This window comes from Haliaeetus albicilla, chromosome 2 (genome assembly GCF_947461875.1).
Source record: "Haliaeetus albicilla chromosome 2, bHalAlb1.1, whole genome shotgun sequence".
Classification (NCBI taxonomy): Eukaryota; Metazoa; Chordata; class Aves; order Accipitriformes; family Accipitridae; genus Haliaeetus; species Haliaeetus albicilla.
The window spans coordinates 45246249-45267184 of NC_091484.1; the positions used below are offsets into that span (position 1 = coordinate 45246249).

A 20936-nucleotide genomic window follows, 5' to 3' on the forward strand; every position below is an offset into this window, starting at 1 on the left:
CCCTGCGCGGGCTGGCCACTCTCCCCCGCGCCCGCCCCGTGGGGACGGGGTCAGTGCCGGGCGCGGGCCAGCGGGAGGAGAGCTGGGGGCGCGGGCCCGGGCGGCGGTCCCCGAGCGCAAAGGAGTTAACAGGACTTTCTGCCTCTTCCCGCCCGCGCCTCCTCCACCCTCCTCATTACCTGCACTTGATCACTGCCGGAGCCGCGGCGCGGGGCGGGAGCGGCGGAGGGGCCGGCCGGCAGGCCTTCCTGCGCCGCCCGGGGCTGCCCGCGGCGGCGGGGCCCGTCCTGCCCGCCCGGCGGGGCCGCGGCGTGCGGGGGCCGCGCTCGGCGCGGCCGGGGGAAGGTGTGCGAGCGCTGCGCGGTGCGCGCGAGTGCCCGCCTGCCTCCTGCCTGCCTGCCTGCCTCCTGCCCGCCTGCCTCCTGCCTCCTGCCCGCCTGCCTCCTGCCCGCCTGGGGGTGGGAGCGGGGCTGGGGCCACGCGAGGGGAAGGCGGGCGGGCAGAGCGGGTCTGCGCGCCGCAGCCCGGCAGGGATGCGGCATGGCCGTGGGCTCCGTGAAGATGCCGTCGCCGTGTGAGGGCGCGGAGCTGGCCCGCAGCTGGAGCCCCGGCGGCGGAGCCCACGAGCCGCCGCCGCCGCCGGTGCAGCTGCGGCAGAAGCTGCGGGAGCTGCCGGCGCTGCTGCGGAGCGGGCTGACGCTGCGGAGGAAGAGCGCCGTCGCCGCCGCCGGCCGGGTGAGTGAGCGAGCGAGCGAGCCAGCGGGCGGCCCGGGGCAGCGCCCCCGCCGGGGCCGCCCCCCCGCCCAGCCCGCCGGGCGGCCGTGCCCGCCGGGCGGCCGTGCCCGAGGCAGCGCCCCCACCGGGGCCGCCCCCCGCCCTGCCCGCCGGGCGGCCGTGCCCGAGGCAGCGCCCCCACCGGGGCCGCCCCCCGCCCTGCCCGCCGGGCGGCCGTGCCCGAGGCAGCGCCCCCACCGGGGCCGCCCCCCGCCCTGCCCGCCGGGCGGCCGTGCCCGAAGCAGCGCCCCCACCGGGGCCGCCCCCCGCCCTGCCCGCCGGGCGGCCGTGCCCGAGGCAGCGCCCCCGGCCGGGCCGCCGCGGCGGGGGGCGGGCCGCGGGCTCCCGGCGCTGGCCCCCCGCGCGGGGCGGCGGGGAGGGCGACCGGGCGGCTCCGCGGCAGCCCCCGGGTGGGGGTGGCCGCGGGCCGGCCCCGGGCTCGGCCCCCACCTCGGCCAGCTCCGGTGAAAAACGGAACGTGGGCGAGGGCGAGTGCGCGCCCCCGTCCCCACCGCCGGGATCCTCCCGTGGCTCGGCTCTTCCCTCCTTTTCCCCCCCAACATGTGGCAGAACTTGCGTGGGCCGGTGCAGGCTCTCGTCTGGCGGGAAGTGCTGCGCAGGTGTGCTCGGACACGAGCGGCGGGCATCGACGTGCCCTGGAGCTTTGAAGCGGGAATGCCCTTCTGGGGACGCTCGGCCCCCAGCCTCGCGTGCCTGCAGAGACTGAGGCCGTGGGGTCAGGTGGGCATGGCGGAAATCCCTAGCCAAGTTTCGCTCAAGCTCACTCGTTTTTAGAAAGGCTGATGGCACGTCTTTACAGGGCAGGCAGTGCCCCGGTGAAGCGCAGCGCGACGCCGCCGCAGCTGGGAACCGCAGTTGGTGACCGGCCGCTCGTGCCTGTGAAATCTCCCAGTTGCGACTGGCGCCGTATCGCGGGCGTGGGATTGCCGTCGGGTCACAGCAAACCTTCCTTGCATGCCAAAGCTGGACTGAGACCCGCCATCTGAGTAGGCGAAATGAAGAGGTTGGGTTTACCTGCGTGGGGTTGAGTTTCTCATGTGGGGAATCAAGCGAACTGCTTGTGTGGTTTTGGTGCGCTGATAAACGCCTGTGCAGAGAGTTAGTGGGGAGAAGTCAGCATGGTGTATATTTGTACCCTCATCAACTTTGCAGTACTTTACCCATGTAAACACATGCTTTCTCTGCATGGGGAAGTTGTTGTGAAATATAGTCGGGTGTGAATTTAAAACCAAACTTCCTGGGTGAATGCTTTGTTCTAACTTAGAAGATATGCACGCAAGGAAGATAAATAGGGTTAAGGTAGTATACAAATTTACAGCAGAATAGCTATTTCTGAGGAAGATTTTGATTCAAATTCCTGTTCTAGATTAATTTCTTTCCTTGCATGAGTTTAACAGACTAGTAAAGACTAGTCTGTATGGAGATGCCTAATGACTTTTATTGTTGGGGTGAAATGGTAATCCACTTGACAAGTATCCATATGAACACAGAGCTAAGGGGATTCAGTTAATTTTAAATAGCCAAGTCTTGCTCTGCCCTAATAGGATGTATATGACAGATATCTTTTTTCCAACGAAGATGAGACCTTTTCTGAATTGAGTGTAAGTTCTTCCACTCTAAAAGCATGCTACCAGAGAAGTGGAGTAAGTGTCCAGTGAGGAGGTAAGAAGCAGTGCAGAACCACTGCTCATAACCGTGTTCATTTGCAGGCGGGTCTGAAATACTGTTTTAGCACAACAAATTCACGACGCTATGGGGAGATGCCATGCAGAGCAGGCTCAGGTTTATCCTCATGGTTATTCCTTCACAGCTACTGAAAGAATTTAACAAGCGAGTGGTACAGCAGTTACTCTGTAAATATTTGGAGCGGGTAAGTTAACACCCTGGTGAGAAGCTTGGGTAACTCCTGGGTCATGCAGCTCCTCAGATGTGCTTGCTGAAGCCTTGGTCCCATCTTGCTTCACACAGTCGCGACTGAGGCTCTGCCTGCCTTTACTGACGTACCGCGTTACAGACCAGCAAACACAGCATGACAGATTTAATCTGTGGCTTCACCTCCCAGCACCCTGTGGGTTGTCTTGCAAAGGTTTTCTTGAACCGCCTGCCCTGGTAGGAAGAAGGCTGGAGGGAGGATGGTGAGTTTGTAGGGCGGACTGGAGTCAGCTCAGCAGATCTTGGATCAGTGGGTGATGCTGTGTGGAGATGCCGTATGGCTCCAGCAGGACCTTCTGGCCGGTGGCTTGGTCCTGTGTGGAGAATGGGACTGCTGTGCTCTGCTGTCTCCGGGTTTGCAGGGATTCTCCTGCAGCTGGAATTATTCAGCAATGCAGGTGCCTAGTGGAGTGTTCTGAGGCGCAGGTAGTGCTAGCAGTCCAGTAGTGATGTTGATGTCACTTGTTCCCTTTGGAAACAAAGTGGACATCTGGGGTGCATGAGGGTCTCTCCCACACGTGTGATTCTCCAGAGAGCAGTCTGGCTCTGCTGGTAGTGCCCTGTGTTGATTCCTGTCCACTCTGTGTGTGTGTCTCCCCCCTGCACCCCCCAAAACGGAATTTTAGGGGCACAACACTTTTCACATATTTCTATTTAATGTGGAGAATAACTTCAACCCTGAAAATGACAGTATTTGGGAGGGGGAAGGGATATGTTAGAATAATAAAATGCAGCTTTTTTTTATACTTTCCCTTTTAAACATGACTCTTAAATTAAAAAAGTCTTTAAAAAGTTGGAGAAAGGTTGAGTAACACAAATATGAAACAAAGATTCCTTTTTTTTCACCTCAACAAAATATTTCAAGTTAATCCGAAGTTAATTTTTGGAGGGTTTTGTTTGCTCATGAAATCTCCATTCCCCCTATCCCTTTGAAAAAAAAAAAAAAAATAAATTTAGTCTGATCTTCCTCTCCAGTGACTTTTTCTTTGTGCTTTTTTGTTTGTTCAAATGCCAAGCTGAGACTCTTATTTGTCCAGCTGGTTTCATCAGGAATGTTGCTCACTTAGGTGAGCTGTTTTCAAGTAAATGCTGACCAGCTCAAATTCTGGCTTGTTTAACTTCCCAGAAAAAATATTATGACCCCCTGAGCAGGGGGTCTGCCTCTGATGCTGTCTTGCTGAGGGACCGCCTGCAGTGCAGTTTGCTTCCTCATCTATACAGCAGGGATAATCTGCATATGTGCATGCTTGGGGAATATGGATAATAAAATATAATGGAAGTGTTAAGGGTGGTATAATTGTTTTAAGGATGTACTTCACTGCATGCTGTTCAAATGCTTCCTGTGGTGCTCGGAGTGAGGGGGGGGGGGGCGGGAAGGGAGGAGGAGGAAAGCATTGCATAGTAGAGGATAGTGTGTGTGTATATATATATATATATAAATTGAATACATTTTGCAAAACAATATGAGGTGGAATAAATTTTTAAAATCTGTTTGGGTCTCTCAGTCCTTGGCCCTTGGCACTAGACTATCTGAAAATTGTGATCCGAGATGGGGATAACTGAAAATGTAGTGTAACAAAATAAGCATTTCCCTCTCAGTTCAGTGAACCCAAAACCTGGAGTACAAGTGCATTTTTTTGGCTTTCTGTGTCAGGATATGTCCAATTTTAATACACGCGAAGAACTTAGAGGTGAAAAGCACCTTTTAGAAAAGCTGCAGTAACTGTCCTGCTTGCATGTTTGTGTGCTGTGGAGCCAGGTGAATACTAATACACTCTACTGCTTCAGTCATTTAGGTAAAACTAACCTCCAGTTCCTTGGCTAGGGAAGCCCAATGTTTTTTTTTAAAACTCCTGAACTTTGAACTGGATGTTGGCCTTGTCCCTGATGGTGTTTTTTCTTAAATTCAGTCTGAGGGCAGGTGCAGCACAGATGTCCGAGACGGCACTGGGGGTTAGGCTGCAGTTGCACAGTGAGCTGCAAGGTGAGGGTTTTACTTCTCATCCTCTGCTAGCAGAAAATAATCTAATCTTTGACTGTGGTAGTTGTGTCTGTGTCTGTGTGTGTGTGTCAGAGCTTGTGCAGAGGCAGAAGAAGGATCTGTTGCGATAGGTCGCTGTGCCCTGTGGAACCGTTCCCCTCCGCCATGTGCTTTCTCAAAATCTTTGGAAAGTGGGACCCTTCTGTTTCCCAGTTTGCCTCCTTGAGGTATGTGTTAAGCGTACAGGCAGTAAGCAGGAATATTTTGGTCATGAACTGTCTTTGCTGTTCTTCCTGGTGCTTGCTAAAGATGTCTTCCTTTCCTCACCTTTTTCTTGTAATAAGTGTTGAAATACAGGTCCCTGCCCCTGGAAACACCAGGAATGCCAGCGGCGAGGTCCTGCAGGCAGATCAGTGCAGCAGTCACTCCATCATGCCCAAAATCCTTTTCATCACACTCAGTTGCACTCTTAAGGGAGCTAAGGCTGCTCCTGAGTGCCTCCTGAGAGAGCAGGGAAGTGCTCAGAAGTTGGAGGAGGAATTACCTTGCACACACACACACACATCTTTAATGACCTCTTCAGCTTTCTGGGTTCACATTTACACACAAGCAAAATACTGTTGTTATATGTGAACATGGATGTTGCTCTTTGTCACAGTAGTGGAGCTGGAAATCCTTTTGGACGTCATGGTGTCAAACCCCATTACTCTGATACTGTGCAAGATCTTGCTGGCCTGTATGAAGCTTCACCATGGGACATGCCTTTTGGCTTGCTGGAAGTTGAAGAGATACCATGACTGTTTTCCCTTCTGAGACCCTGTAATGACTTTTGTGAGGTTCCTAGAGGTCTTCGGCCAGGCAAATGTTCTCAGACTGTCTTGACCTTGGCTCTGTTTTGAGTGACAACCTTGCTGTATGTGTATGTCAGGATGTCAACTGACTGTAGGGTTACAGGTTGAAAATAAACCACAGGAGTTAGGGTAAGGATGCTAAAAGTTTACATGGGTTCAGGGTGAGACTGGAGAAGTTCATGGAGGGGAAATGTACTGAACATACATAATCCTCATCAGGCACAGAAGGTTCCTGAGCTGAAAATAGCTGGAGGGCTGGAGCGTATTAGAGATATCTATCATATATTCTGGCACTGGCAGTTGTCATGCTGTTGGAGACAACTCTTCTTTGGCAGGGGAAAAAAAAATCAAATTATATGCAATCTGTTATAATTAAATGAATATCCGAACCTCTCAAACTACGTTTTGCTAAAATGTAGTCTCTTTATTGATCTCTTGTAAGAAGCTTTCAGTTGCTTATATCATTCAACTTACTTTCCTCTAATCAATTCATCCTGTGATTGGGGAAACCATAGTGTTGTAGATGAGGTTTTGACAGGACATTAGAAATTTCCTGCTGAAAATACTCAGAATTCCAGTCCTCCTTTCCATGGCTACATTATGATGGTAGTTGACAGTTACGTTTTGATTGAGGCAAGCATATAGATCTGCCTTGTACTCAGGTAATCTTCCCACCAACAACTGACATTTATAGCAGTCCATGTCCTTGTTGGCAGCTCCTCATCTTAGTAGTGCCTGAGTGACCATGTATTTCACCCTGCTGAATTACGCTCTTTTCCTAATATTCCAGTTCTCAAAGTCACCTAATCTTCCTGTATGCCATTTTGTTTACATTTGTTTTGACAATACCCCCATTTTTATGCCAACATATTTCGTTAACACCTTTATGCTTGTTTGACCAGTGTTGTTAATGAGAAGAGGAGAAAAAAAAAATATGGGGAGAATGATTGCCCTGGTACCCATGTTTATATATACTACAGAGGCTTTAATTTTGGAGTTTCTCCTGTATTAAAAAGAGGTGTTGTTGTGGTGGGTAGATGCTGTACTGGCTGAAATCAGCTCACAAAAATACTGGATTGGTTCAGTGAATCAAAAGTTTTACTGTCAGAAGTATTATCAAAGTAGTCTGATTGATATTAGTGACATTTTGCTTTAAAGCCTGCCATAGAGGTTCTACTCAGTAACTTAATATCCCCATCACTTTGGCAGTTATTATGTGACTAAAAATAGTTGTGGTAAGTAGTCTTGAATTTTTCCTATTGTAATCAGGCTTATTATGTATTCCTGCTAAATGTATTTGATTAAGATAATCGTCTTTCACGGTATCCTTTAACTTGTCAGGTCTGTGACTGGTGACACACGAAGAGTTGAGTAATGAGTAAAATAGCTTAGTGACAGTGACCACAGTAGCTGATGGGGAATTTCAGTGTCTCTTGTGTTTATTTGCATAATAATTTGTTTCATAGTCAGTGTTCAGTGAATTACTAAATTGAGAATACTTCTTAATTAGCCCATGTGTTATGACATCTGAGAAATTGTGCCTGGGTTTGATTAACTACAGGCAAATGAAATGGAAGGCAAACCCACTCTTCTGGCCTAGTATGTAACCTAGTAAGTTTTTGCAGAATGCAAAGTTATTTTTCTCCCTGAGGCCGGGGATTAGTCTGTTTGACAGAATGATGCCCGCTGCCTGTGGCCTTACACTGGCACTGGGTGTGAGGCTGGCAGCGGACTGATATCTCGGCTGCTTTCTAGCATCTCTGGGAAGGTCCAGGTGCAGCACTAGCAGGTGCCGCTGCCAGCGCGTGGGGAAGAGGTGCCATCATGTGGCTCACGCTCATGGAAGGTGCACGAGGTTGACATCGACCCCCTGACACAGAAAAAATGCAGCAGCTTGCTCTAAGCTATGGCACAGGTTCTGTTCCTTTTCTCTGCTTTGGCCAGAGCATATCCTGGCAAGTCCCTCCTTGACCTGCAGTCAGCTGCTATACAACACAGTCTTGGCTTTAACCCCTTGCCCACACTGCAAATTGTGCTCAGGCTGAAAATACCTTGAGTTAATTTTGCCCATGCTCAGTCTTTAAGTGCTGCTTTTCTTGTTAGTAGTAACGCCTTCAGTTAGGGGCTCCGAAATAAAATATTGATCAGCCCTGCATGTTTTTGTAATTCTGGTTGAACAAGGATCTCGCTGCTTTCACTTTTGGTTTTGCTCCTGTTTCTAAGGGATGTAGCCTGCAGATCCTCAGACATAGTGCTGCCATGTGTGGCTGGGAAACCTATCAAGGAAATCTATGTAGGAAATAAGATCAACTCTATTGGAATTAAAAGGAATGTATTTGAGTATTTGCAAAATTTCTGCTAGTGTTACTTCTTGATGAAAGGCTTGATTTAAATGTGAGCTGATTGTCCCCTTAGTTATAGATTTAAAGGGAAATAAATAAAATTCACTTTGTGGAATTATACACTTTAATTTGGTTGGTTGCAAAACTGCATTATTGGTTAATTCATGCTAGATTTCCCAGCCGCCAGGATGAATGAACAACGCCGCACTGTACAATTATGACAAACTCCGTTAAGGTTTGTATTCAGCTGTTGTTACTCGTATGGACCCAGTGGTTTGAATTCCATTTGCGCCGTGAGGAAATTGCAAAACAAGCTGTGCATTTTTATGCTGATGAAAATGCTGAAAATAGATGGCAATAGCTCTTAAAAGGGGAAAAGAAAAAAAAAAAGGAAAGCAGAATATGCTGTCTTTTCAACCTAACTGCCAGAAAGCAATTGTAATAAAACAGATTTGTCCTTAATATATAATAATTAATGTTTTGCATATGGGAAAGGAAGGTGCTAGTTCTTTATGCATATACTATGTAACTTTACACTTATACTATATAACTTTATAGTTATACTATGTAACTTGCTTATTCAGTTATAGCTGAAGTGCTCCTGTCCACAGATGCCCCAGAAGGGTGCTGGGTGTAGCAGCCAGTGTATGAAGCGATGGGGTTCAGTATGCAGAATTTTGGTCTGGCTCTGCTGAATTATGGGTCTTACTGTGTTTCTGTGCCTGATCACAACCAGGCACCCAGATGCTGTAGGTCTGGTCACACAGCCATCTCCCTGGGATGTGAGCCACCTTCTATTAGGAGTTCATATTAATGCTTACAAAAAGACCCTTAGTGTTGGTTGGGGCTCAGTATGGTGCTGTAGGACTGAAAACAAAATGGGACACCTTGTAACTCTAGGCAGAGAGAGAATGCCCTGTTCTGCTGTAGTCCCTTGGGGCTGGCTTAGCTGGGCCATCCATACATTGCTCTGCTCTTTGTGCACAAATTCCTAAACCTCTTTTTCCCCAAATCAGGCTGCCTTGCAGATCCCGTAGGGTTCATATGCGTGGATCCATTTCAGTGGAATATTTTAGGTTTTATTTTAGTATCTTCTGTATAAACTTTATCCATGACACCTTTTGATTTAAACATTTTTCATTGTATCTGTGCTTTTGGCAAAAGTTTAAGGGTTAAAATGAAGTCATTTGAGCTCTGAAGTTAAAAGCCATGGAAGCAGGATCTGAATATTTTCAAGTTCCAGGTGTAAAAGGCAGTAGCTATTCATAATTGTCACTATGTCTTTTATCTCAGTTAACTTATTGTTTGGCTTGGGTTAGTCTGACCTTGTAAAATGATCTACTTATGGCTGTTGTCTTTAGCTAGGGTCAATTATTAATATTTAAATCCTACAATATACAGTTTTCTCTGATGAATTCCTTTTCCACAAGATGTTTGCCTGGAGAGCACACAGCAGGCTAACTGATTAAAAGTCGATATACTTCTTATAGTGCAAAAAGAAAATATTCTACTGATTGAGGTGGAAAAAACCCTTCAGTCTATATAAATACCAGTAGAGCTGTATTCATAGCATCAGTAAGGATTTTTCACCTTCAGTTTTAGAACTGAATTAACCCATTTAAGCTTAAAATGCTGGATGATTTCTAGTTTGCCTTTTTAAAAGATTGATTTTGAGGAATGCAACTTTCTTTTTTTCCCTTGATTTAGGGGAGCTGCCTTTCTTTCCTTGCTTCCTGAACCTCATACCTAAGACTTTATATGACTGAGACACATGTGGGCTACATGAGTTAGAGCAGTAAGGAAAGAAATTGTTAAGAGCCTCTCCAGCATTCTGCTTAATTATGGAGTGGGTTTTATATGGGTGAGCTTTATTGTGATCTACTGGTAGCTTCTCCTGCAGCTGGCCCTTCTGAGCATCTCTGGAGGTTGTGTGGTGTGTCAGCAGCATCACTGGGACTGTGGAACATGCAGCACTAAGCGAGGGGCAGTGGCTGCTTGCAATGATACCACTGGCAAAAGAAAATATGTCAAACCACACCCTTTGTGATGCAGTAGACGGTATGCTGTCTGCAGGTCAGTTTTGAGGAGCAGTGAACCAGAGGAAGTACGGCATTTGGGATTAAAAAAAACCCTTAAAAACCCCAATACAAAAATCCCCAACAGAAAATTGAGGTCCAGAGCACTCGTGAGCATCAAGAATTTACGATGTGGCTTGGGGGAGGGAGAGGGAGGGAGAGCAGGTGTTTGGGTTTTGTTTATTTATTTTTTTTTTAAGATGATATGCATTTAATTGCAGTTTTCTGGCCAAGTTCTGGCTGAGGCAGTTAGACCCATTGATCCTAAAACACTTTGTAATTTCAGATGGATGTGGTAATCATTTGCTGTCATAGACTGCTACTGCACACTGTTAAGCGGATGCTCCATTTCATCCCATAGGTGAATGCACTGCAGTGATGCATAAATTGATTTTTAAAATATGGAAAGAAGGGGAGAAAAACAATGCACACGCATGGTTAGCTCTGAAAGTCACAAAGCTGTTGTTTACTGGATGGCTGAAGGAATGAGCTAAAAGAATCCCTTAGATCTGGTCTGGGTGCCAGCTCGTGTACAATCCAGTGCTTTGTTGCAGTTTGCCATTTCTGCAGTGCCTGAAGCCTCTTGGCAGTGAAAGCAAATCTGGGGGTGTGGGCTGCTGCTGAATCTGTGTTGCAGGACGAACCGAGATTTGTGGTGTTTGTTAAGGAAGGCCAAACTCATGGGAGATGCAAGTCCTAAAGGAACAAAAGCAGAATCTAGTAGTTAGCTGCCAAAGAAGAAAGGTGAGGACGCAGCATATCCCAAGCTTAAGTGTGTTTCGGCTTAAGAAGGATAAATGGTAACATCTGTCCATGCTAGCACTGATTTGTGCATAGGAATTCTTCGAAGTAGTCTTCCTCAGCTTTTTGCTGGAAAAAAATTAGTTAAGAAACAAAATATAATAATCCTGCTAGATTTGTTATAAACATTTCTGAAAACTTAACCAGAATTTAACTTCTGTTCACAAAGAATGGCATAATCATGTCCAAAAATGGAACTTTGATACTTTAAAAACTTATGCCATGTATATCATCTTAAAGCTATACTCTGTCAGCTCAAAGAGTGTTTAGAAATGATTAAAAGACCTGTTCTCTTTATTCCTCAGGATCCACATGTATGAAAGAGATTGATAAAACTGGTCAGCCTGTTAGAGCATAGTCATTCATAAATAGTGTCTTTGTAGTTGTCTTTGACAGCAATTGCTGGAACAAAATTCATAATATGCAAAAAATAATAATGGTAGTAAAATGTATACCTCTTTATTTATATTTTTATTATTGTGTTGAAGGATACAAAGAGGAACATTCAGCAGATATTTAATTTCTTGTTTTATCTCATTAAGCAGACAGTCCCAAAACAAATGAGTTTCAGATTAGTTTTACCAAAGCTATTTATCTAATTATGGCTTTCACTGCACTTGAATGAATGGCCGCAAATCAATAGGTCTCTTAGGTTGCCAGGACATGCATTAAAACTGGTGAGTCTCCAGGCTGAATAGCAGGAGTGATGTCTCTTGTTTTTTTCCATTGAGATGTCTGTCCTCGGTTCATACGGTGTATGCATAAACTGAGGATTTATCTGAAGACCTGCTTAAAAAGTCCCATTTTTTTAGTTGATCATTTGCAATTCAATGTGGCAATAAATATTTACATTATACTGGTAGAGGTTTTATTAAAAAAAACAACCAACAAAACAATGATTTCAGAGGAAGCTAGTGTAGATAAAAAACATGTTGTAGTGGGTCAAGATGATGGTTCATCTAGTCCTATATCCATAAGTTTTAAGGTTAATCGAGCAGGTAGCAGTTTTAGCCACAAATACAGTTTCTTGTGCTTTCAAGAGCGTGTGAGCAAATGTTGTGTAGTCTGCTTTCCGCTTTGGTTTTGGGTTTTTTTTTCTGGTTTCAAATAGCCAGAGATACCTTATACTCTGACGCTTGGGGGTTGTTAACATTAATCATTCTAGGTACAGCTTTTCACGTTACGCATATACAAATCCAGCCTTTTAATGAATCTGGGTAGTATTTTGGCTTCAGACTCATCTTGGAACTCACATTTACAGAGCTTGTGTGTGGGGATTGGTGATAATGACTTTACAGGGGAAGGAAAAATAAGTTTTGTTTTATGCTGTTGTTAATGAAAGTATTTCTTTTTGATCAGTTTTGAATATCCCACCTTTAATTTCAGTGACCCTTCTGTTGTTCCTGTGAGGCAGGGAACTTCCAACTTCTGTACAGTTAGTTTTTATATATTCTTTTTTACAGCTGTTTTTTTAAAGCAAGCAATCCCAGTCTCTCTAGATGACTCTTTCCATGCTGTAATCATTTTTGTTACCTTGTTTTGAACTCTATCTGGTTCTGCAATGTCCCTTTGAACTTGTGATGGCTTGTGCTGAATGTAATAGTCTAGGTGAGGCTGCACCACTGATTTATATAAATCATGCAATTTCCTCCCTCTCTCCGCCATGTAGGCTTTTCATCCTAACAATTTGCTATCTTTTTAGAGTTCCTGGTGGCACAGATTAGTTCTTCACTGAAATGTCTTCACAGCCATTCAGGTTGCTTTCTCTAAGCTGATATAGTTAACTTAAAACCATGTAAGTTGTCAACATTTTTTTCATTCTATGGGCATTACTTTCCATTTAATGTGGATAAATGTAATTTAACATGGAGTTGTCCACTCACCTACCTTGACTAGGTCCATCTGAAGTTGTTCATAGACTTCTGATTGTGACTAACCAAAACCCTATAAGTAAAATTTGCTTGATGCTGACATCACAAATATGTTTTATTAAGCAGCGTTCAGCCTAGGATGTAACTTTGGGGCATCTTTGTATTTTCCTTTTCTTAATGAAAACAGCCTGTTTAATCCTGTTCTTGTCCTTCATTACTTGGCTATTGCTTGATCAAGTACAATATTTTCTCTCTCCAGGAAAGACTGCTTGAAGTTGGAGGTACAATTGTAAAGTATGACTGGGTAGATGGTCTCTGAACATACAAGAAAATCAGCTAATATCACGTCAGTCTGGACCTTGTTACAACATGCTGTGTCAAAGGCTTTCCTGTTCTTTTAAGGAATGTAAGAATATTCATGACTGGTGAAGCTCCTGCTTGGTGGGTGGACAACTGTTTGGAAGGCTCTACACAGACTAGAAACCAACAACTTTGTCAAATTATCTCTGAGCAGGGCTCTGCAAGAGTATCTCTTGGCTCTGCTACTATCAGTATTTGCTTTAAAAACTGCAGTGGTGAAGTAGAGAATATGCTGTTAAGAAGTAGCTACCTCTCCAATATGTCAAAGAAGAAAGAGCAGAGAGGGGAAGAGTGTGGTTTTTTTGTTGGCTTTTGGTTTTTGTTTTTTTTTTAATTTTAAAAATTTTTCTGCTTAGGCAACTTTATGGCAAAACTGCTATTAGGAAGAAGACTATCTAACAGTAAATTTTGGTAAATCACCAAAGATTTTTGAAGAATGTCACATTACAGACATCTGCTCTCAAATCTTGCAAAGCTCTTCATTAAAAATAGAGACACAAAATGTCTCAGTAGCGGACTTTTGCATTTAAGCACAAAGTGTAGCTGACAGAGCAACACTGCTATTAAACCAAAGTTGTGGTCTTATTACAAACAATGCAAACTTATGCTCTTTGAGAATCCATTTATTATGGCTGTAGAAAAGGGCCTACTTCAGTTGCTTATTAATAGCAAAACATGCTACAGGAAAATTTATGGCAGGATGGTGGGAGTGGATAAGGAACCATGGCATTCTTCCATTCTGTAAATAAAAATAATTCCAAAGAAGCTATCCAGAGACAATAATAATTTCTTTTTATAAACCTGAGTTAAAAACTGTCCCCTGTCACTGAAGAGCTAATGGTAAATTTTGTGAGACTTCCAAAACTGGAAACCTGATTATTATGTTTTTTTAATTTTATTTGAGTTAAGCAAGAAAACACACTGAATCTTCATCTCTTGCTTTAGCAGTTCTTGGTGTTATCTGACTTTTAGAAACAAAGCTAAATACTGAGCATCTGTGAGTCATCTTCTTTTCTGCCTGAGCCAACTCCAGCTTCAGTATGTGTATACTTGTTTCTTTATACCGTGACTTTTTCCCTGCTAAGTTAGTCATTGTTATCTCTTGGCACAAGTGGAGAAGTTAAAAACGTCAACAAGCATGAGGCACGCTAAAAACATGCAAACAAACCTCCCGTGTAATCTTCCAAGCCCCAAAGCGTTCCAGTTCCCATTACTTTGTTGTTCATGAACCCATCTGATCTTTTGATTGTATCCTGGTGGAGGGAGCAGGGAGGTCAATTCCAAGGCAAGGGTTTACTGATCAGGAATGGTATGTATCCTAGAGGCCCTCTCCAGTTAAATTCTGCTGGTGTGTCCAGTGCCCACAGAAGACATTATGGCATTGCATAGAGAAAAGGCAGCAAATGGATTAGAGGTGAAAAAACTTTTGTTAGTCTTTTTGCAAGCTTTGCTTTCTGAAGAAGTCTCTGTGCATGTGTCTATGTACCAAGAAGGCACTGAAACTCCGTTTAATTTTGCTTCAGTTATTTTTGGCACCTGAGAGGTGACCAAATAGATATGTTACCCCATAGGCCCAGGCTGCCTTAGGTGAAATTGGTGAAGCCCATATGGTTTGTGGTGGTGGTTCCACTGAGACAAGGACTGGTTTGAAGTCATCTCAGAAAAGCTGGTATGGGAAAGGAAAGAGTAGTGAGCAAGTTGATCAGGGCTCTTCATGGTTCTTGAAGACAGTGTATGTCAAAATGAAGGTCTCTTACAGTAAATGGTGATTTGCCATCCATCTGCTCTAGTGCCAGAGTTTAACCAATGGCTTGGGTGTCCTTGCTGCAGAATGAGCTATCGAGCTGGATGGCCTTTTGAGATTGTCATGGCAGAAGGGCTGGAAGAGTCTGAACAGGTATTACCTACTTTGGTAGGGCATCCAGGCTGGCCCAGGCTTCCTTGGTGAATTGATGAGGGCAGACTGAACGTCACAGCAGACTGTTAGGATATCACTGACATCTTGCTTTTTATTAGTGTTTATAGAAACACAGGTAGAGCATCTCTGCTAGTCTCTGACAGATCAGTCACTGCGGTGGGGAATACTGCAGTATATTAATATTTTGGATCATTTTGCTTCCCTGATTTAAGTCTAAATTCTCTAACAAATTAGTATCTTCCATGGACATACTGCTTGAACCAATTTTTAAAGACAGCAGTGCCCCATCTTTCCCTGCTCTCCTCTCTCTCTCTCCCGCCTCCTGCTTTGCATAGGTCAGAAAACATTTTCTGACTTAAAATGATATTTATTGCTGACTTTTAAATCTGGGTGGGCTGGTAACCAGGATACAGTGGGCAAGTGGAAGGAGGATAACAGCATATTGAAGGGATCAATGTTGCAAGCATTGGCTATGATGCAGAATATTAAAGAGGTAGAAAGTTAGTTCTCTTTGCCCCTAGACCTGAAAAAATGTGGTCAGTCTTTGCCTCTGGTCCTTTTATTTTCATGGGACAATGCACCCTTTCAAGGTCTTGGGGTGAAGACTCAATCTGTTGAAGCAGAAGAAGGTGGCCCAGTTCTGTGTTGCTGCTTTATATGTATATGTAAAGGAGGATCCTGGAAGAGCCCTGGACAGTGATGTGTGTGGTAGGGCAAGGAGGACGCAGCTCCAAGTAGTACAGGGAATGCATGAGCTGCTACTTAGTCTGGTGATCGGAAGCCCCTCAAATGCACTTTTTCTTAGCACTGGCTGCCAGGCCTGACTGTCCTCAGGTGGTGGAAATGTGACCCCATAGAAAGGCAGCGATGTGAGTCCTTTCCTCTGATTGTACTACGGCATCAGCAGACTGTTCTGCTGGCTCTTTGAGGTTGCTTTGTTCAGGATATGCTCAGCTATACTTTGGCTGTGAGTAATGCAGAGGCTATTCTACTTTTCTTTTATGTGCCCCAGTTCACACAACTGATAAGCATGCTTATGTTCACATTGTGTCCTTCTGCTTCTCTCTTACGTGTTCTAATGAGTCGTTCTTTAAAAATAGTTATAGTGCTACCACTTCTGTCTTCAGTGAGGGATGAGGTACTCTTCTGGGTTATTACTTCAGATTCTGCAGGTGCAGGCTGTGGTTACTGCCTCATGTACATTTTGAAACAGCCTTAAAAAGGTCATCCACAACTTTCAAGCCAAAGGACTTATGTTTTAAAACAAAAACTTATAAGCAGTTGAGTAGGAACGCTGCTTAATATAGTTTCACTGGACTGTGCCAACTACAGTTAAACCCTTAGCATGATCTTCTGATACATATTTTCTGGACTATCCCCTTATCTGGTGGATGTCTGGCCTGTTTCGTGGTGAGATAAGTAACCCCCAAACAGTTCCTCTGGAGGAGTAATCTTCCTTACAGCACCTGATGTACAGAGATCTTGTTGAAATAGAGAATTCAATCTTCTTGTCAAGAGACACATCTTACACAGGCATGTATGTTCAACTTCATAGCATACAATTCACCTTAGATCCCCACACTACTGTAGTATTATGGACTTCTCTTCTTTTTTCCACTGCACACGTGTTTTTCATGCTAATTTAGACTCCAGCAGTCTTTTTTTTTTTTTTTTTTGCACATGCCTTTGAATATGGGAATAAGATTGACTAGGATATAGACATATGGTGGGACTTCTGTTGGGATGCAAAACTAGATAATAGTTGCAAATGCGATTAAAGGTTAATTAATTCAGATAATTTAATCAAATGTAAAAATAGAAAAATCTTCTAATCCTTTGACTCTCAGATTTGAGGGTTTTTTTTTCTGTTTAAGGATTTGTACCTTCTTGTAAAGGAAAAAAATAAAAACTGTGTCTTTTAAATTGTTTAAAGGCCTCCTAGTGCATATAAGTAATGAAACAAAGGGATAGGAACTTTATGCTTTAAATACCACATCTAGTTTTGCTGGAGGTTTTTTTTCTGAGGGCTGGAAAATTACCAGTACTAATGACCTCATGTGGGACAAAAGACTGATGCGGGACAAATTGAAGAAAGATTCATTTATTTGTTTAGTTAGTTAGTTAGGCTCCCTGAAATAGTTTTTTTAATATATATATATACACACACACTTTCTCCACAAAAAGTTTAGTGCAACACAGTTTAATACTTCTTTTTTTCTATAAATTTGAATGGTGTATTATCACAGAGGGCATTAATCTCACAAGAGTAGCTTGTCAAATTCTGTGGCTTTTTCCTTAAACTGAGTTTGGTTGAATATCTGTATTCTAAGCCTGAGGAGAGGTGCGGGGATCACCTGTGCAGGCCTTGTCTTATCTTGCCCATGCTGTCTTGAAAATAAATGATGAATGCAGAGAACCCTTATAAGGACCAGTTCTATTCGTGACACTTTCAAATGTCTCTTGTTGGAGCAAGGTCCTACCCTTTGAAACTGTAGATCAAAATGAGAAAGCTCCCTGACACCGGCTGGAAAATCTCAAGAGATAAAGAAACCCCCAGCCCTCACACAGAGGGATCAAACTTCCACAGCAGTAGGAAGAAGGACTTGTAGATTTAACTGAGTTTAGAGTGATTAATTTTACAGCACGTAAATTCAGAATAATGCAGCATAGACATGATGTGACATATCCATGTGCTTTAGTAATACCAAATGTGTGCAAACAATTGTTATATGAATAAAGAATTAAAATAAAGATATATATCAGAAGAAGGGCAGGTAATTAAAATTAAGGATAAAGAATATCAGTAAGGAAGTCTGCCTCTTTAGGGTGGAATTCTTGTCTAACTTCAAAGACTGTGTTCTTCTTTTCTTGAACCTATGTTCATGAAGGAGGTTCCTATCTAAAGATGCCTGAACTGTTTCTGTGACCTTGTGGGGGTGCTGAGTACGTCTTTTACTTTCTTAATAGCTTAGTCTGCATAAGATATGTCATTTATATGATTTGGTTGTGATCTTATCATACTAAGTAAAACTTGTATCTGTTAGATACTTGGCACTTGAGCTGTTTTTCCATGTCCAAAAAATTTACAAGACTCATCTGTGTCTTGCATCTATGATATATTCTGATTCTATAACTTCTCAGTCTAGTGAAAGCTAAATTTACCTAAGCTGCTTTTAGTGGTTGTTTGTATATGCTAAACTCCTGTTCATGTTCTAATCCTATTCCATATCTCATGGTTATTGCACACTACTTCCCGTGTTACATTATGTGTTAAGTAATCAGGATTGAATGATAGGTGTGCAGTGGTTTCTGACACACTGGCAGATACTTTTGAACTGCGTTGTTTTTCAAGTCCCTCCCCATCTCAGAGGTAACAAACCTCCCTTTGGAGATGGAGTGCACTTGAGTTTTCATTTGTTCCTGCTTCAACAGCCAGACCAAAGGTTTTCAAGCACAAAAAAGATGCTAGCAGGGTTAGTGTGATCCCATTCTGCAGACTGTTTGAAGGTGCTGGTAGTGCAGCTTCAAGTAATGCTGAGGCTCTGCCAAGAGCGGGTGAGGAGTTCCTGGATCTACTTTGCCAAGGAATTGCTTGTGTGCTCCAAGGGAACAATTTTTTTCTTTCCTTGCATATTGAGTGCTTTTTAAGCTCTCCGTACAGTGAGGCCTTGACTGCTTCATGAAACTAAAATAGTTAAACTTTAATAGTTTTTCTACAAAAAAGTAAATTACAACTGTTCTTCTGGAAGTGGTTAAGAACTCCTACTATCCAGTCTATTGTAGGCTGGCACCAGCATGTGCCAAGAGCTACTGTCAGTGAAATTAATATTGTTCCCAAGAGGTCACATAACGGAGTGCTGCCAATACAAACAATGGTGCTGCAGATTCTCAAACTGTTAAGGCTGTAGTACAAGCTTCTTTAACCAGAGCTTGTTCACCCAGCTTGGAGGCCACTCCTGCTCTCTGAAAACCTCAGAAGCAAGAAAAGGAAGGGTCAGCAGTTTTATTCATGATTTGTTGTGTTTTAAATATCCTGTAGGTATATGAACTTACAGTGGGGCTACCCTGGCTACATGGCAGAGAGCTTGGGTGCTTCTAGCCCTTAGCTGAGAGCTGATCTTTACCAGTAGGTCTCAAAGCGCTTTGCAGAGCAGAGTGACCATGGTTGCAGGGGAAGGGAAATGACTTGCTGGAGGTTGCGACCACGCGAGGTTCAGGAATAAAGCTGAGGTATGCTGAACAGTCAGGTGCTTTGTCCAGTAAGTCAGTTGGTCTCTGCAAAATCAGAAAATAATTTTCTTGGAAACAAAGAGTAAAAAATTTCAATGTCTTGTACCTGAAAGGAATAACTGCTCTACTTCTAGGAATAAGGTTTGGGAAATTACAGAGTGACCTACCTCTTGTACAAGCAGTTGTAAAAGCGGAGCTCTCTGAGAGCAGGGGCATTAAACAAAAGGGACATTAAAAACATACCTTTGCACACTTGTAAAGCAATTCATGGACTATTTGTATGCAGCTCGTGCAAAAAAAAACCCAAACAAAACCAATGTTGCCAGAAATATAGGCATTTTTCAAATAGTAAACTAAACTGATGCAATTTACTGCGAGATATTTATATAAATCATAATCAAAGCACTGAATTTTAACTTTGTCTTTTTGTACTTGAAACATTAAATATACTGTAGTTATTAAAATCTATAAAACTGGTTCTTTATTTGCAAATTGCTTCCGAATAAATTAAGATTTTAATATACTTTGTATTGACATTTTTAGCTATTTATTGTCAGCATCGTTCACAGCTGATTTCCTGAATATTTGCTAATATTTGAACTTTTGTTTCTGCATCTGTGTTCACTGAAATAGCTGCAGCAATATTGGTTATTTTTTCCCTTCTGCTGCTTGCTACAATTCTTGCTTCAGAGGTGAACATCCTTGCAGCAGGGTCATGGGGACAGTTCACAAGAAGGCTCCTGAGCCTGTGCTGGGGAAAATCAAGTACCTAACCATGCTTATTTTGCCTCATACCAGAGAGTGGGCATTTGAACTTACATCTACATGATGGGTGGCTGGTACAGACAGGTGAAATGAATCACTTGCTTAATTGATTGCCTGCTTTAAAAATTTTATTATATTTAATCTCTGACAAATGTGGGTTGCTGAAGGCCGAGTTCTAGCACCAGTATTATCTGTAGTAATGTTGACAGCAGAGGTACGTTGGCTCCTCAGCAGCTGAGACCTGGCACGTTGGGTAATGTGATGGGGAGAAGTTTTGGTGAAAGGCTAACATGAAAATATGTGATTTTAAGAGCCTTTTTTTAAACACAAGGTGCATCTAGAAAAGTGTTACTGGTTGCTCTGTGGCTCCACAGACTTTCTTTCCCATGCCTGATGCAGCTGGTTGGAGAAGCAGAATTAAGTTGTGTCTGGGATTGATGGAGCAGGAGAGAATTACAGAATAATTTGGGTTTGAAGGGACGTCCTGGAGGTTGTCTGCTCCAGCCCCTGGTCCGAGCAGGGCTAACTTGAAAGCTAGAGCAGTCGTGCAGGGCCTTGTCTGGTCAGGTTATGAAAACTCCAGGAAGGAGATTGCACAGCCTGGGCATTAGTTCTTGTGTTTGACACACAATTTTCCCGTGAAATTTCTTTTTACTAATGCATGCTTGTGAGTCAGGCTGCCTGGCTTGCAGCATGTCTTTGCCACGTTGATGTGCTATCCTGCTTTCTTTTTTTTTATTTGGAAATGTGTCGTGAGAAGGTATTTTGCTGGCAACACAAGAAATGTGCCAACAGAGGTACTTTGAAAAGCTTTTAAGTATGCAGACAATCCACATTTTCCTACTCCTGATCTCTCTTTTCACTGTTTTGTTGATGTCTTCATTTAGATCTATCTGAAAAGAAATGGTAACCTGTCACTGGGAATATCTTTTTAATCATAGCATTATATAGCATATATATCCAGTGCACATTCTTTTGAAAGCTCCAAATAATGTATTATTACATTATAACTTGC

General features: G+C 43.6%; 1 protein-coding gene across 2 annotated transcripts in view; it reads left to right on the top strand.

Moving 5' to 3' along the window:
* Positions 1-207: 207 nt before the first annotated feature.
* RAPGEF5 (Rap guanine nucleotide exchange factor 5) overlaps positions 208-20936 on the top strand; it is a 166610-nt gene continuing 145881 nt past the window's right edge. The window contains exon 1 of one of the 2 annotated variants that reach the window (XM_069773507.1): positions 208-735. In XM_069773507.1, coding sequence (XP_069629608.1) covers positions 541-735 — 195 coding nt within the window. In that variant the 5' untranslated portion in view covers positions 208-540. The remainder of the gene's footprint in view (positions 736-20936) is intronic. The other variant, XM_069773498.1, reaches the window with a different exon arrangement.